We start from the raw sequence: 16,074 nt of genomic DNA, 5'->3' as shown, positions 1-16,074 counted from the left end.
GTAGCTAACAAGTCAAATAAGGAGTGCGATTTATTTCCAACACCGGCGGTCAGAGGTGCTCAATAATTTAGCCCAGTAATTCGTCCAAGAGCGTATCCAGAACATCTATTATTCAGTACTAATGCCGAAATTTTCTAGGGCTGGGCTGGGAAGCTTCAGGGAGTAAATACTAGGTAAAATACGAACAAAGTGTGCGTATGCCTTGCGCCAGTTTGTCAAACATAGTTTGAAATATTTATAAAACAGATTCATTATTCCAATTATAAGAACCGTGTCAGGAAAAATAGGTAAATATAACCAAAGAGGATATAATAAGATAGAGCGGTACTGTCATAGTAAATTTTGTAACCACTGTAAATTCACTGCCATCTATCGACATACTTTAAAACTAAAAATGAAGATTTATAAAAATACGTTAAAATGTTTTTAAATATCGATAAATGATTTTTTTATTTGCATTAATTATTTTTATATGATTTTGACCCATGTTCTTTAACGGATATGCGTTAAAATTATAAATAACAAACGAAACCGTCAACGCCCTCTATACGAGAGTAGGCCAAAACTAGTGGCGCCATCTGATCGAGAACCAAATTTTCGTGATTTTCGAGGCATGTTTTTTCCTTAGACTGTATCCATCTATTACGGAGTTATATCTATCTTTGATATAACTAAATAAAATCTACGTTGTTTTTTTAAGCCTTGTCTAAATCAAATAACAGATGAGAGTAGAGAAATATATAATTTTTTTATCTATGGAATTAATGATCAAATAAAAATAATTATCAGACAGAAGCTTTTGTGGCAAACGAGTGTTTGTGAAAATGAAACATCGATATATTTAGATCAGTACGGTTTCACTCACTATTGTTTCTAATCGCTTTTGGCGACATGTTTCGGATTCGTCGACAATCCTTCCTCAGGCACGAGTGTCCCCGGCGGTTCTACTCCGTGCACTGCCCGCGCCGTCCGCCTCGTCGCTCGTTGCGCGCGCGCTGATGGGGCGGGCGGCTGTCAACATGTCGCCAAAAGCGATTAAAAACAATAGTGAGTGAAACCGAAAAATATTTTGAAATATGTCTCACGATAGTTTAATTTCGAAACATCGATACATCTGTTATGGATAAGCCAGTCATAGAATAATTATTACAACATGTAACTTCTACTTGCTGAAAATTACCGACAAATTTCAAGAATGAAAATCAATTACAAATCGGTATCGGGACATCATTAATTTATTGCATAGATATATTTAGTACTTATAAAAAAAACTAAACTGCAGTCTTCGGGTGAGAATATGTTTGTGCCATACGCCACTGGTTTGCAAAAAAATTATAACGTTAAGATAACATCGATAACATAGACATGTCAGTCAATTTTGTCAATAGTGATTGACAAAGTTTTCGTGGCAAAATAAAGTGTTATTTTGCCACGAAAACTTCTATGGCTGATAATTATACTTGCACGGAGCTCAATAAGAAGGAAAACAAAAATAAAATAAAGAAAGTTGAATTACTCTTCTGAGAAATAATTCCAACACTCCTCTCTTCAAATTCTTAATACACCTGTTACTCGACAAATTAACTCCCTATCGCCCCATCCCTACCGTTCGGTCTAATGCACGCGAAAGTGTTTTCTAATTTAGTAGCAACACGGTCGCTGTTTGATTGATTACTCCTGTACACAGGGAGTTGAATTGTTTATTCCATTTCGTTACGTTTCGGAGTGTTTGATGCATTATGAATTTAGATCACTAATGGAAATAACTAACATTAAATCAACCAATAAATTTAGGAGTACCTAATTTTATATTTAAAAATATATTTGAAAATTTACTTTGTTCAGTTTTGGTCAGCCATTATCAAAAGTAGTCTTTAATTTTAATTTCACCTTTCCCTCCTCAAGGGCCGTTTAGACGGTTCACGAACTTGCATGCAATATTCGATACATTGCTAACTACAGAGAACCTACAATTAATTCAGTCGATCCACCAAATAGGGTAAGCTGGTCTTAGAGCACGCATCCGATCAGTTCCGGTCAGAGTTAATAGATGGTGTTGCCATTCGCATGTTTACCATGTGGCCACTATGTGCTGTTTGCATGTTGGTAGAAGAATCTCGAGAATAACAAATAGCCCACGCAACTGATAATGCCGTACAAAATGTGTATGTACGTATGTCACTTTATTGCACACAAACAAGTTTACACAAAATAGACATAACAAAGTAGAAATTATAAAGTATATGTACAGAAGCGAACTTATCCCTAATAGAGATCTCTTCCAGCTAACCTTGCCTAAATAATTGCCTAAACCTTGCTTAAATGTGCCTTTGGTTAGTTATCGATGAGATCGGGGGGCACGGTAGTGCCCCCGCCAAGACGAGCAAAGCGAAGCGCAAGGGCACTACCTACCTTTTTCCGAAACGCTTCGTCGTTTTTTTGACCCTCATAACTTGGGTTTGGATTATGCAAGATAAACAAAATTCTGGGGATATGGTGTCATTAGTGGACTTATTAAGCATAAAAATACATAGCTCTTATACTTTAGACTTTATTCATATCTACAAAACCCCGATTTTGACACACTCACTCACTAATGATCATCAAAACCTTTAGGGTACTTCCTGAAATCCTAGAATGCTGAGAAAAATTGGTATATGTAAAATACTCTTATTACACAAACAACAGAAAAATTCAAAAACTTGAATTTTTTAGCCCCTAAGGGGGTGAAAAGGGGGGTGGAATTTTGTATGGGGAATTTATAACCGCTGAACTGATTTTATTTATAACCGGTGGGGCCGGAAGGTTTTGGAGTGGCGTCCACGTACCGGAAGACGAACTGCCGGTAAGCCTCCAACGATATGGAGCGACGACCTGGTGAAGGTCGCGGGAATTCGGTGGATGCGAGCGGCACAGGATCGGTCGGAGTGGCAAGCCTTGGGGAGGCCTATGTCCAGCAGTGGACGTCTATCGGCTGACATGATGATGATGATGATGATGATGATGATGATGAACTGATTTAGTTGAAATTTGGTATATAGATAGTTTATAGGTGGGGAAGGATATAAAATAGATTTCAACCCCAAAATCACCCCATAAGGGGGTGGAAAAGAGTGTTAGGGGAAAAAATGGGGTTGAAGTCCTTATGGGGACTCAGTATAAAGCAGATTGTGTAAAAGAGGCCTCCAGATGAATCAGGATATTTAAACGTAAATTAAACCAACCAACTAAACAACCCAACCCTTTAAATTAGGTGATGGAAGATTGTCAGAAGCAACTTACAAAAAGAAGTGAAATCCCACCAAAAACATTTTCATGTAAAATGTTGCTAAGATTAAACTAAGGCTCGCACTGCCAAAAAGTTATCAGATCTCTTGTAGAGCCAAGCTTCTAACTTTACTCTACAAGCCCTAACTTCACAAACTCTACACCTTAGTCAAATTATGTGGCTTGACCGTTTTTTTTACTACAAGAACTATCGTATCATACAAAATAATGAATAGTGAATCAATTTATGGTAGCGAAAAGGCCAAGCCACATAATTTGACTAAGGTGTAGAGTTTGTGAAGTTAGGGCTTGTAGTGTTAGAAGCTTGGCTGCGCGGCATCTGACGTAGCGTCAACGTTCAATTCTGTTCCGATCGACCTCTGAACGCAACGCACAGCGTCGGCGGTCAATACGTCCGCAGCAGATAAGGACGGTTTCAGTCACTGCTCGCGAGCGGTCACGTGATAGTGTGTGTGTAATCATGGACGTTCTAACGCTTTTAATGGTATATTTGTCACTAGAAGAAGAGACAAAAGACGAACGTATAAGAAGAAAAATAAGGACAACACGGCATCGGTCATCCGACTGCATCACAATTTTTTTCCCAACATTGATATAAATATTGTTTTTATAATTCTTGTCACTTTTATCACATAATGTATTAAAATGTAACCGCTTCTATTAACAATTCGTCTTTTTCTTTATTAAATCTCTTCATTTTGTGTGACGCGAGTGACTTTCTTCACGCTGCAATGGTCCGAAATGACTAGAGACGCGGCCCACAGTGTTTAGATGCCGCGATTGCCGCGTACGACGTCAAGACGCCAACGTCGACGTGTGAAAGAGACCACAACAGTACATCTCTATAGTAAGCATTGTGACGCAGCGTACGACGTGACGAGACGTCGCGTATAGCATAAAATAGGAGACCATAGCCTTACACAGCACTGCGTAGAAGCCGTCTGAGCTCCACTCGGCGAACATTCCTGACGCGCTGCAGCGCCAGGGCAGCCCCAACAAACCCCTGAAGGCGTTGTTGTACTGGACACGCAGAGCACTAAAAGTCTTTTTTTATAGTATTGTTTGCAGACGATACCTCACTTATTTTCAAAGTCAAACGACAGCAACAAGCTTACAGTAATGTAAACGATGCTATTTCAGAAGTAGTAAATTGGTTGAATGTTAATAACTTATTGTTAAATGAGAAAAAGACTAAATGTATTAAGTTTGTAGTTGTGGTAGCGGGATCTGACTCCAAATGAAACAACTAAATCACTTTCACAGCTGTATTGTTGCTAAGCGGTACACAGTCTCAAGCACAAGCGGAAGGAATATAAGGTAAACAATGCGTAAATCGTAAGCGTTAGCAAGCGCGAGCGCAGCGCGGAGCGGCAAGCATTCGCCGTCAAGTTAGGTGTCCGACTGGCGTGGCATGCGGCTCGGACGGCGCGGGCGCGCGCCTGGTCGAGCCGGTTTGTTGGTGTGACGTCACGGCTGCCCGTCCATCGCGGCCGGAGATCGACCGACACAGTAGCTAGGATAATTTGTTTGTATTGATGTTGATTTTAAGGTGTTTATTTATGTATATATTGCATGTGAGTTACTTTAGTGAAAGTGAACGTTTTTATATATTTATTTATGTATTTATACTTATATGTATCGTATTTATTTATTTATATTTATTGTATGTGTAGCTTTATTATTTATGTTTAGTGTTATAAATATTTGGTATTAATATTACATGCTAGTTATGTATATAAGTAAATATTATGATATTATTTATTATTATATACATGCATTTAATAGAAGTATAGTGGTTACACCACATCACTCCCTCCCAGAGACCGTCTTACGGGCGATAATAATCTGGAAACTTTACCCGTCTGCCAGATCTGGTATGTGTTTTCTGCTTATTACTTTCTGTTTCTTTGGTCTTCTGGGGGTGTGTACTCATCTTATCTTTCTTTTCAGGTTCTCTTACGTTGCTGTTGGTGCTATCTTCGAGCGTATAAGCTGGCTTCAATCTGTCAATGGATATGGTGTTCTCTTTTCCATTTACTTTCAGCTTCCAAACTTTGTCTCCTCGTTCTATTACTGCGTGTGGCCCAGTGTAGGCTGGCGTTAATGCGCCACGTACAGCGTCTTCTCTTACGAAGACGTGAGTGGCTGACTTCAGGTCTTTAAAAACGAAAGTTCTCTTGCTTCCATGCCTCGAAGTAGGCACAGGGTGCAGCTGCTGGGTAATATTACGCAGGCGCGCAGTAAAATCGGTGACATCGGTTGTCGTAACTTCGCTGGGTTGAAAGAACTCGCCAGGTAGCCTTAAGGTTTCTCCATAGACGAGCTCTGCGGATGACGTCTGCAGGTCTTCTTTGAACGCACTTCTTATTCCTAGTAAGACTAGTGGTAAGGATTCCGTCCAGTTCTCCTGCGCGTGACAGACAATGGCTGCTTTTAACTGCCTGTGGAATCGTTCAATGAGACCGTTACAGGCAGGGTGATATGCCGTTGTACGTCTGTGTTTAAATCCTGCTATTTTTGCCAAGTACGCGAAGAGTGCCGATTCAAATTGCCTTCCGCGGTCGGTGACGATGTCCACAGGACAGCCGAATCGGGATATCCAAACAGACAGGAGGGCCTTGGCGACTGTTTCAGCTGTAATGTCCATCATCGGAATGGCTTCTGGCCAGCGTGTGTAGCGATCAATGGCAGTAAGACAGTAGCGGTAACCTTGAGATGGCGGCAGAGGTCCGACGATATCTATATGGACATGCGAGAATCGGGCTTTAGGCAGTTGGTACGTTCCTAAGGGTGCCTGGACGTGCCTCGTTACTTTAGAACGTCGGCAGGCTGTGCACGCTCTAGCCCAGTCGTGACAATCTTTGTTCATGTTAGGCCAGATAAATCGTTCTGCTACGAGCCTCGCTGATGCCCTAATTCCAGGGTGACTAAGCGAGTGCAGACTATTGAAGACTTGCCGGCGATATTCAGGAGTCACGTAAGGTCTCAGAGTTGACGTGCTACTATCACAGTATAGCTCGGTGGCGGCACCGGGTATCATCATCTTCTTCAGCTTGATGGTATGGGTCGTGTCACCGTCTAAAATGCGTTTCAGCTCTGAGTCCTTGCCTTGAGCTTTCGCAAGTTGCACAAGGTCGACAGGCTTTTCTAGCTCCTCTATCCTTGACAGTGTATCAGCTACCACGTTGTCCTTCCCTGAAATGTGGCGTATATCTGTGGTAAACTGAGATATCAGGTCAAGATGGCGAAATTGCCTTGGTGAGCAGTTCGACTTGTGTGACGCGAAGGCGAAGCACAAAGGCTTGTGGTCGGTGTATACCGTAAAAACTCGTGCCTCTAACATGTGCCTGAAATATTTGATTGCGTTATATATTGCAAGCAACTCCCGGTCATATGGCGAATACTTTCGTTGGGCGGGGCTCAGCTTCTTCGAATAAAACGCAATTGGCTGCCAATCGTCCCCGTGCTTCTGCTGTAGCGCCGCGCCAACCGACGTGTCTGACGCGTCTGTGACCAGCGCCAGAACAGCCTTACCGTCAGGGTGTGCTAGCAATGCTGCGTCACATAGACTTTTCTTGCAGTCGTTAAAAGCTTTTAACGTATCGGCCTTTAGCACAACTGGCTGTGATCCTTTGGCTGATCCAATCAGTAAGTTGTGCAGTGGAGCTTGTAATTGTGCTGCTTGCGGAATGAAGCGCCGATAGAAATTGATCATTCCCAAGAACCTTCTTAGCTCTTTGATGGTTCTCGGAGCCGGAAATGTCTCGACTGCTTCCACCTTCACTGCCAGTGGTTTAGTGCCTTCCGCCGAGATGCGGTAACCAAGGAACTTTACTTCCGGTACGCCGAAGATACATTTGGAAGGGTTTACGACGATCCCGTAGTCCCGAAGCTTGCCGAACAGCTGCTTCAGGTGTTCCATGTGAGCCTCTTCATTTTCGGAGAAAACGAGAAAGTCGTCCAAGTAGGCGAATACGAAGTCCATCTCTCTCGTGACTTCATCCACGAACCTTTGAAAAGTCTGCCCAGCGTTCCTGAGTCCAAACGTCATGTAAGGAAACTCGTACAATCCAAAGGGCGTTGCTATGGCAGTCTTCACGATGTCATCAGGATTCACCGGTATTTGGTTGTACGCTTTTACCAAGTCTATGGTGGAGAAAACTTTACAACCTGATAGCTGGTGAGCAAAGTCGTGGATGTGGCGGAGAGGATAGCGGTCTGGAACAGTTCGCGCGTTTAACTGTCGATAATCTCCGCAGGGTCTCCAGCCGTTATCCTTCTTTGGTGCAAGGTGTAATGGCGAAGACCAGGGGCTTGACGATGGCCGTGCTGTTCCATTCTTGAGCATCGCTTCAAACTCCGTCTTGGCAATCTTCAGCTTATCTGGAGCTAGCCTTCTTGGAGTACAGTGCACCGGTGGTCCCTCGGTAGTCGTGATGTAGTGCAAAGTGTTGTGCTTTATTTCTCGGTGAATACCGGGAGGCCGTGTTATCTCCGGGTACTCTTTCAAGATGTCATTATACTTCGACTCACCATGGAGAGTTTTGATGGAAAACACGGTGTCCTCTGGAGTGACGGCTGTGGCAATCGCTGATAGTAGCGTCGTGCAGTCCAGCAAGCGCTTATGGCGGCAGTCGACGGCTAAATTGTAAAAAGATAGGAAGTCGACCCCGATGATAGGCTTGGTGACGTCTGCTACGACGAACTGCCAACTGAAGTCTCGACGGAGTCCAAGATCTAGACTTAGTTGAACATGACCATATGTACTGATGATTGACTCATTGGCAGCGTAGAGTTTGTAAGTTGTTTTTGGTCGATATTCGCGCAATGCAGTTTTAGGAAAGACGCAAAGATCGCTTCCGGTGTCCACGAGGAATTGCATCTTTGATCTTCGGTCTGTGACGAATAAGCGACCGGAACTGGGGCAATCGCTGGCCGCCATTATCGATTGCCCTGCCCGTTTCCCGATGAGAAGTCACACGGCTTCACGCATCTCGTCGCCTGTTGTTGGAACTTGAAGTGGTACCAGCACACTGGGAACTTGCGGTAGCTTGATTGCGAACGCTGTTCACTATTTCCGCGTCGCTGACTGTTGCTGCGTTCACGGTGCTGCGGCTTACCTCCATTTCTGTATCTGGGACGAGATCGTGACCGCATTTCGCTGGAAAGCTCCTGCATCTGTCTCGAAAGTGCAGCAATCTGACTAGCCATTAGATCCATGGCTGAACTGCCGGGCTGGCCAGAGGCGCTTGCGACCTGTGGAGTACCTGGATTGATGTCCCATACGCGGTCTGCTAGATCCGCCAAAGAATCGAGGGTAGACAGCGGCTGGGTTGCCACGGCTCCTTGGATGTTATGCGGCAAGCGGCTGGTCCAAATGGTCTTCATAAAGTCCTCAGGAACGTCCGGGCCGGCGATATGCTGCAAGTGTCTTAAAAATTGAGAAGGCTTTCTGTCGCCTAATTCTTCGTGGAGCAAGAGTGTCTTCAGTTTCTTCTCCCGTGAAGCTGACAGGCGTTTAATAAGCTCACTTCTCAATTTTTCGTATTTGTTTGTTGCAGGCGGAGATATAATTATATCTTTTACCTCGGCTGCGTACTGCTGCTCTAGTTGGGACAGAACGTAATAAAATTTTGTCGCGTCGGAAGTAATGTTCGACAATATGAATTGGCCTTCCACTTGCTTAAACCAGACCTCTGGTTCTTGTGGCCAAAACGCCGGTATCTTGACTCCGACACGGAATGTGTCGACACCAGTAACAATGCGCTCGGTACCGCTATCTTTCGCTGGCGGATTAATTTTAGCATCTTTACAGCGATCTTCATCTTTATTTTCAGTATCAGACATTATGCTTGACTTACGGTTTCCTTAAGTTGTTGTAATTATCCAGAAGAAAACTGCGACCTTCATCCAAAATAGGGGTCACCAGTGTAGTTGTGGTAGCGGGATCTGACTCCAAATGAAACAACTAAATCACTTTCACAGCTGTATTGTTGCTAAGCGGTACACAGTCTCAAGCACAAGCGGAAGGAATATAAGGTAAACAATGCGTAAATCGTAAGCGTTAGCAAGCGCGAGCGCAGCGCGGAGCGGCAAGCATTCGCCGTCAAGTTAGGTGTCCGACTGGCGTGGCATGCGGCTCGGACGGCGCGGGCGCGCGCCTGGTCGAGCCGGTTTGTTGGTGTGACGTCACGGCTGCCCGTCCATCGCGGCCGGAGATCGACCGACACAGTAGCTAGGATAATTTGTTTGTATTGATGTTGATTTTAAGGTGTTTATTTATGTATATATTGCATGTGAGTTACTTTAGTGAAAGTGAACGTTTTTATATATTTATTTATGTATTTATACTTATATGTATCGTATTTATTTATTTATATTTATTGTATGTGTAGCTTTATTATTTATGTTTAGTGTTATAAATATTTGGTATTAATATTACATGCTAGTTATGTATATAAGTAAATATTATGATATTATTTATTATTATATACATGCATTTAATAGAAGTATAGTGGTTACACCACAAGTTTGTCACTAGTAGTAACGTAAGGCATGTGCAAACAAGTGTCATTGTGAAGGACGAGGAATTGGAATTGGTTGATAGTACAGTTTTTCTTGGTATAACTTTAGATTCTAAACTCCAATGGGGTCCCCATATTGATACTCTTTCGAATAGACTGAGTTCTGCAGCTTTTGCAGTGAGCAAAATCCGTCAGTTAACTGATGTGAAAACAGCTCGATTAGTATATTTTAGTTACTTCCATAGCGTTATGTCATATGGTATTCTACTGTGGGGTGGTGCTTCAGAGAAGCAGAAGAGGGCTATTCGAGCAATATATAAAATGAACCATAGAGACTCACTTAGAGATAAATTTAAGGAAATTGACATAATGACAGTGCACTGTCAATATATTTATGAGAATATTCTGTATGTACATAAAAACATTGCCAGTTTTAAGAAAAACTGTGACATACATAACATTAATACTAGAAATAAGCATAAGCTTGCAGTACCCTTCACTCGGCTACATAAAATTAAAAAATCATTCATGGGTAACTGTGTAAGATTTTATAATAAACTTCCAAATATTATCACTGAATTATCTGTTAATAAATTTAAAAAATATGTAAAACGTAAACTTATCTCTAAAGCCTATTATAGCATAAAAGACTACATAAATGATGAAACACCGTGGGATTGTGATTGAAAATAATCTGTTAATAAATTTAAAAAATATGTAAAACGTAAACTTATCTCTAAAGCCTATTATAGCACACAAGACTACATGAATGATGAAACACCGTGGTATTGTGATTGAAAATAATTAATTATTTATTTTTGTGTTAATTGATGAAATTGATAATTCAATGAATACCTATATTAGGTAATCCGTATTTTTTGACATTTAGATTTTTATTCTAGAAAGTTTCTAGACTAGTATTTTTTATAAAATTTTGGTGTTTGACGATCCTTTTGTGAATTCTTATTGTCAACAACTTAAGCTATGCTGATGACATGGTGCCGCTGAGCCCCTCGATGGGGGGTCTAATAAAAATGTTAGGCATTTGTGAAACGTATGCTGAGGCCCATGGGCTTTAGGTACAACGCCTCTAAAAGCGAGCTCTTGCAATTTAAATCAGGCAACAAAAGTTACCAAATGCAGGAGGTTAAGCTTTGTGGAACTCCGTTAAAGAGAGTGGATAAATTTAAGTACCTGGGCCACTGGGTCACAAACACACTGTCGAGGACATCGAGCGGGAGCGCCGAGCGCTGTGTGTCCGCTGTAACATGTTGGCCCGCAGGTTTGCACGTGGTAGTAAAGAAGTAAAGTTAATATTGTTCAAAGCTTTTTGTCAAACTTTCTACACGTGCGGTCTGTGGGCTAACTTTACGCAGAGGGCGTACGGCGCTCTGCGTGTTCAATACAATGATGCATTTAGGATGCTGTTCAGGTTGCCGCGGTATTGTAGTGCCTCAGCGATGTTTGCTGAGGCTCAAACAGACTGTTTTTTTGCCATCATGAGGAAGCGATGCGCGTCACTCCTCAATCGCAGCCGAAACAGCACGAACAGCATCCTAAGTAAGCTGGCGCAGCGTTGGGACTCGCCCCTAGTCAAGCGGTACATGCAGCTACACGCACCTGTTGCTGCTCCGCCGCGAAACTTGTAAATGTAATGTTTTGTTATGTAATGTTTTGTTCTGTTTGTTTTGTCTAATTAATTGTAATACTAACTCTAGATTAAGTTATTGTATGACCTAACCCTATGGACGTCAAGTTCGAAATAAAGAATTTCAATTTCAATTTTCAATTAAGTTTGACATATCTATAATAATTCAATGTTTTTAAGAATAATAATAACTGCATCAATAAATTGCTCTGATATTTAGATTAAGGTAATATTTAAAACTTGACAATTTAAAAGTGCTTGTTGCTAGGCCTATTTGAATAAAGATTATATTGACTTTGACTTTAATAGGTGGTACAGAGTACGTTTTAGTACCAGACTTAAAGACTAAGATCTCACTCTAATTGACTTGACATTAAATTTGAGCCCGTGGGCCACAGCATATCTCTCACATATAGCCAGCAAGATTTTTAATGCGTTTATTGAGGGGCTCAGCAGCACCATAGCGTCGGCATAGATAACATTATTAACAAAACAGCAGTCTACCGAACAACCTACACCAGCGCTGCCGAGCTCCTCAGTCAACCCATTTACATAAAGATTAAAAAGTGTGGGTGACGTTAACCCTCCCTGTCTTACACCACTTTTCATTTTATAAGGGTCTGAGTATCCCCCAGCCCATCTCACAATATTTATTTGATAATCATACCAATACCCAAACATATTTATCACTTCAACTGGTAAACTAGTCCCGTTGCGTAACTTGTGCCATAACAACTTATAAGATACCAGGTCAAATGCCTTCAACAAGTCCAAAAAACATGCGAAAACTTGCGTGTTCCGTTTGGTGTAATATTGAACAGTATGCTTAAAACATAGTATAGCCGATTCAGTTGAGAGTCCGGGCCGGAAGCCGAACTGGGCGTCATGTAAGTTGATATGTCTATTCAGATACGTGTTAAGCACACTGTCTAATACCTTCGCTAGTATAGTTGTCAGCGAGATTGGTCTATAGTTGGACTTATCGGAGGCATCACCGATCCTATTTTTTATAATGGGCACCACAATGGTCTTCACTGATTCCTTAAGAAGTTTGCGATATCACTCGGCTCACTAACTAACTAGGATCACTTTAGGGTTCATTCTGTTTGTCGATTTCAAAAACTGTACAAAGTTCTTCGATTTATGATGTGAGGCAATAATATCCATCTTAATCTGGTCTTTCTCCCGCCCGAGGAATTTCCTCCCGCGTACGCTTCGGCTGTGGAATGAGCTCCCTGCCGAAGTTTTCCCGAGGGGCTACAGTACAGTACAGTTCTTCAAAAAAGGAGTGTACAGGTTTTTAAAGGGTCGGCAACGCGCGTGTAATATCTCCGGTGTTTCAGGCGTCCATAGGCTACGGTGACTGCTTACCAGGCATCAGGCGGGCCGTATGCTTGATTGCCACCGACGTGGTATAAAAAAAATCTGGTCTTTCTTGTTTTGACAGAACTTAAGTTTAGCTTTGAAATGTTTTCTAGAACGGCACATCTCTTCATATAGTCGGCCTGACTTAGGCTTACCGGACATGCACCATTCCTAAAAACATACTCTCGCCCTCTGGTGAGCCCCCCTGACGTGCAGCCCATAATATGACCTGCTTTGTGATGTTTTTTGTGATAACTAGCAACAGAAGCCTCTTTAAATACCACTATAATAGACTTATACATGTTGCTTATGACTATTCTATGATCAACATTATTGCAAACATTATCACAACATTGTTCTAGTTCATTAGGAAAATCAATATCTTTCAATTTACCGTTACAGATGTTTCGATACTCGTTTATCTGTGGCAGCCCCATTTCACCCCATATTATACCCCCCAGATTATCATTTCTCAGGTTTCCAGTCTGAATATTATTTTTAGGTATATGTTTACTTAAATTACATACTATTTCTAAAGGGAAATGATCCGACCAAAACACGTCATAGTGTATTTTGATTTCAGTAACTGTTAGTCTAGCCGCTTTTGTAGTTACACAGTGGTCAAGCCACCGCGCACACCCGTGGCTATCGCTGACATAAGTATACGAGTCCGCCGGCAAGAGTTCAGAGTCCACTATGCATAGTTGTCGTTCACTACAGAAACTGTTCAGTTCATTATAGAAAGGCATGCCAGGGTGCGCATTAAAATCGGCTAGTAAGTATATTGTTCCACTTGTTCACTATCTATAATCGCATATATTTCACCTAAACATTTCGTAACTTCGACAATGTTATCGCGTTCGTCAGTCGGCATATAAACTAAAAAAACCATCCTAGATCTGTCACTCATAGTAACTCGGATTGCTGTTAGTCTAACACTTTTCATTCAATTCAATTCAATGAAAATATGCTTAAATTATATTCACCATAGTTCATTATATTTAATCCAATCAACTTGATAGAAACGTATTGACTTGCATATGCCTAAATGTATTATTAATTTTATAATTGTATTGTTCTTCTAATTGTAAATAATTTTTGAATATGACGATGTACAATTACTACAAATAAAATATATTCTATTCTATTCTATTCTATGAGGTATCGTTAGATTCGTCTTGATCACGGGAGTGTCATAGGATACATTTTATCCCGAGAGTCCTACGGGATACAGAGATAATATTTTCTTTACTTTCACTTTGAAAGAATTTAATGTATGAGGTATCATTAGATTCGTCTTGATCACGGAAGTATCATAGGATACATTTTACCCCGAAATTCACTGATAGTTGGTTGTATGGGGACCACTCGCGATCCAAGGTCAAATGCCCTCTCGTTTTTGTTAGGATCGTCAGTTATAAACTGCAAGGAACTACCTTGAATCTGGTCGTCGTCGTAGAACTTTCAAATGGTACTTACATAATAATCTACAAAGTTTTCGTTAAATAAAAACAACTAAAAAATTATAAAGAAAAAAATAATTATTATTATAAAACAAAAAACTCGACTGCACACTAAAAAAGAGGAAAACTAAAACCATGCACTATGAAATGTGTTCGTAATCGATAGTTAAATAAATAAAAACTTATTCTAAATACTAACTAAATATTATAATTTATAAATGTTGATGGTAAGTATCGCAGGCGAGGACCAACTTGACCGCCACCAACGAAAATACCTACCTATAAGTAACGTTCTGCTAAATAGTGAACTTAACTACCAACAATCAAAATGACTATTAAGTATTTAACCCTCTGTTGGTCTGTTGGTTGTTTGATCTAATGATTACTTATTTTACATTGCCTGCACGTTAGTCCTAAGATATATTATTATAAAAAAATTGTATTCTCAAGTAAGCGAATTTTGTTAATTCTTTTTGAGAATAAAAACCATAAACATCGGTTCAAACTTTTAAATTTATAATATTACCTGCTATAAAGCTTAAATGGTTAAGCAACTGCATGTATGTTTTATAATTATTTCCCTCGTACTTCAGTCTGTCTTATTATATTTACATAGCAAACCCTCCGAATTTCTTAAAACCCTACTCTCTTCAACATTCTAAATGTGGAAATTGCAGCAAACCAAGTTATCTCACTCACGAATCTTCCCATTTTCATGCCTGAATTTGCATTAGAAAGTTAGGGTTTGTAGATACAGAAGTCATCTGAAATGCTAATATTAAAACATTGAGCATTTATTGAAGATACAAATCTGGAAAATCAAAGCCAGAATTCAGTACTTTAAGGTAGCTGTAATCAAGTTTCAAGTGTCGGTTAATACTCGTAATGAATTCTCGTAACAAAGCGAACCGTGCACGTTAGTAATAAAAATACATACTGAAACTAATGCCTATAAAACTGAGTTATTCTAGTACCAAACTTGAATACTGTCGGGCTAGCACATGATTGGCGCGAGAGTATCTCGCCGCGAAATAGACTACCGAACGGGTAGTCTATTCCCTTTATTTCATACAGTTAGTAGAAGACGGGTAGTCTATCTCGCGGCGAGATACTGTCGCGCCAATCATGTGCTCGACCTACAGATAATATTGTGGTTTAGGGCCACCCCACATTAGCGTCTCCCGAGCGTCGGCGTCTTGTCAACTCTATTGGACCGCGAGCCAGGCGCAAATTTCGTCAGTCATCGCCTCCCGGGCGAAAACTCGTATAGCGGTTAACGGCTATGTATGGTGATCCCTCGTGATCGCCAGCTGCCGCTCCGTTGGTGGGTTGAAAAATGGCCGCCGCGATACAACCGGCTGACGATTTTGTTTATTCACAACAGCATCGAAACTATCATCTGACAAAGTATCAATCGGGAGGCAATAACAAAAAAAATTATAGACTTTATTTGCTGCCATTCCTCAACCCACCAACGGAGCGGCAGCTGACGTTCACGAGGGTTCATCATACATAGCCGTTAACCACTATACGAGTTTCCGCCCGGGAGGCGATTGGTCATGGAAATCTGTTCCTGGTCCGCGGTCTAATGGCTGCTGCTAGACGCAACGTTGGCGCAACTGCGCAGCGATGCCATTTTTCATAGCGTTGACGCCGACGACGCTCAAACGACGCTAGTGCGGGGCCAATATACACATATATTATATAGTTAGCAACAGATTGTACTAAGCAGTAGTTAAATAAGTAAAAAGTTGTATTACTTAGGTGATAGGTATTACTTTTTCTG

General features: G+C 41.2%; 2 protein-coding genes across 2 annotated transcripts in view; both read right to left on the bottom strand.

The window, feature by feature from the left end:
• LOC134741698 (uncharacterized) overlaps window positions 1-16,074 on the bottom strand; it is a 491,852-nt gene that overhangs the window by 160,845 nt on the left and 314,933 nt on the right. The gene's annotated exons all lie outside the window — the stretch shown is intronic.
• Window positions 8,230-9,135, bottom strand: LOC134741768 (uncharacterized). Its single transcript, XM_063674662.1, has one exon. It carries the CDS (start codon window positions 9,133-9,135, stop codon window positions 8,230-8,232), a length of 906 nt encoding a protein of 301 aa, XP_063530732.1.

This window comes from Cydia strobilella, chromosome 5 (assembly GCF_947568885.1).
Source record: "Cydia strobilella chromosome 5, ilCydStro3.1, whole genome shotgun sequence".
NCBI lineage: Eukaryota > Metazoa > Arthropoda > Insecta > Lepidoptera > Tortricidae > Cydia > Cydia strobilella.
Note: the sequence above shows the minus strand (reverse complement) of the source record. Positions and strands in the feature narration are given on the sequence as shown.

What these genes read in the sequence shown, in the direction of transcription:
- LOC134741768 (XM_063674662.1), bottom strand. Translation starts at nt 9,135, where the DNA reads ATGTCTGATACTGAAAATAAAGATGAAGATCGCTGTAAAGATGCTAAA.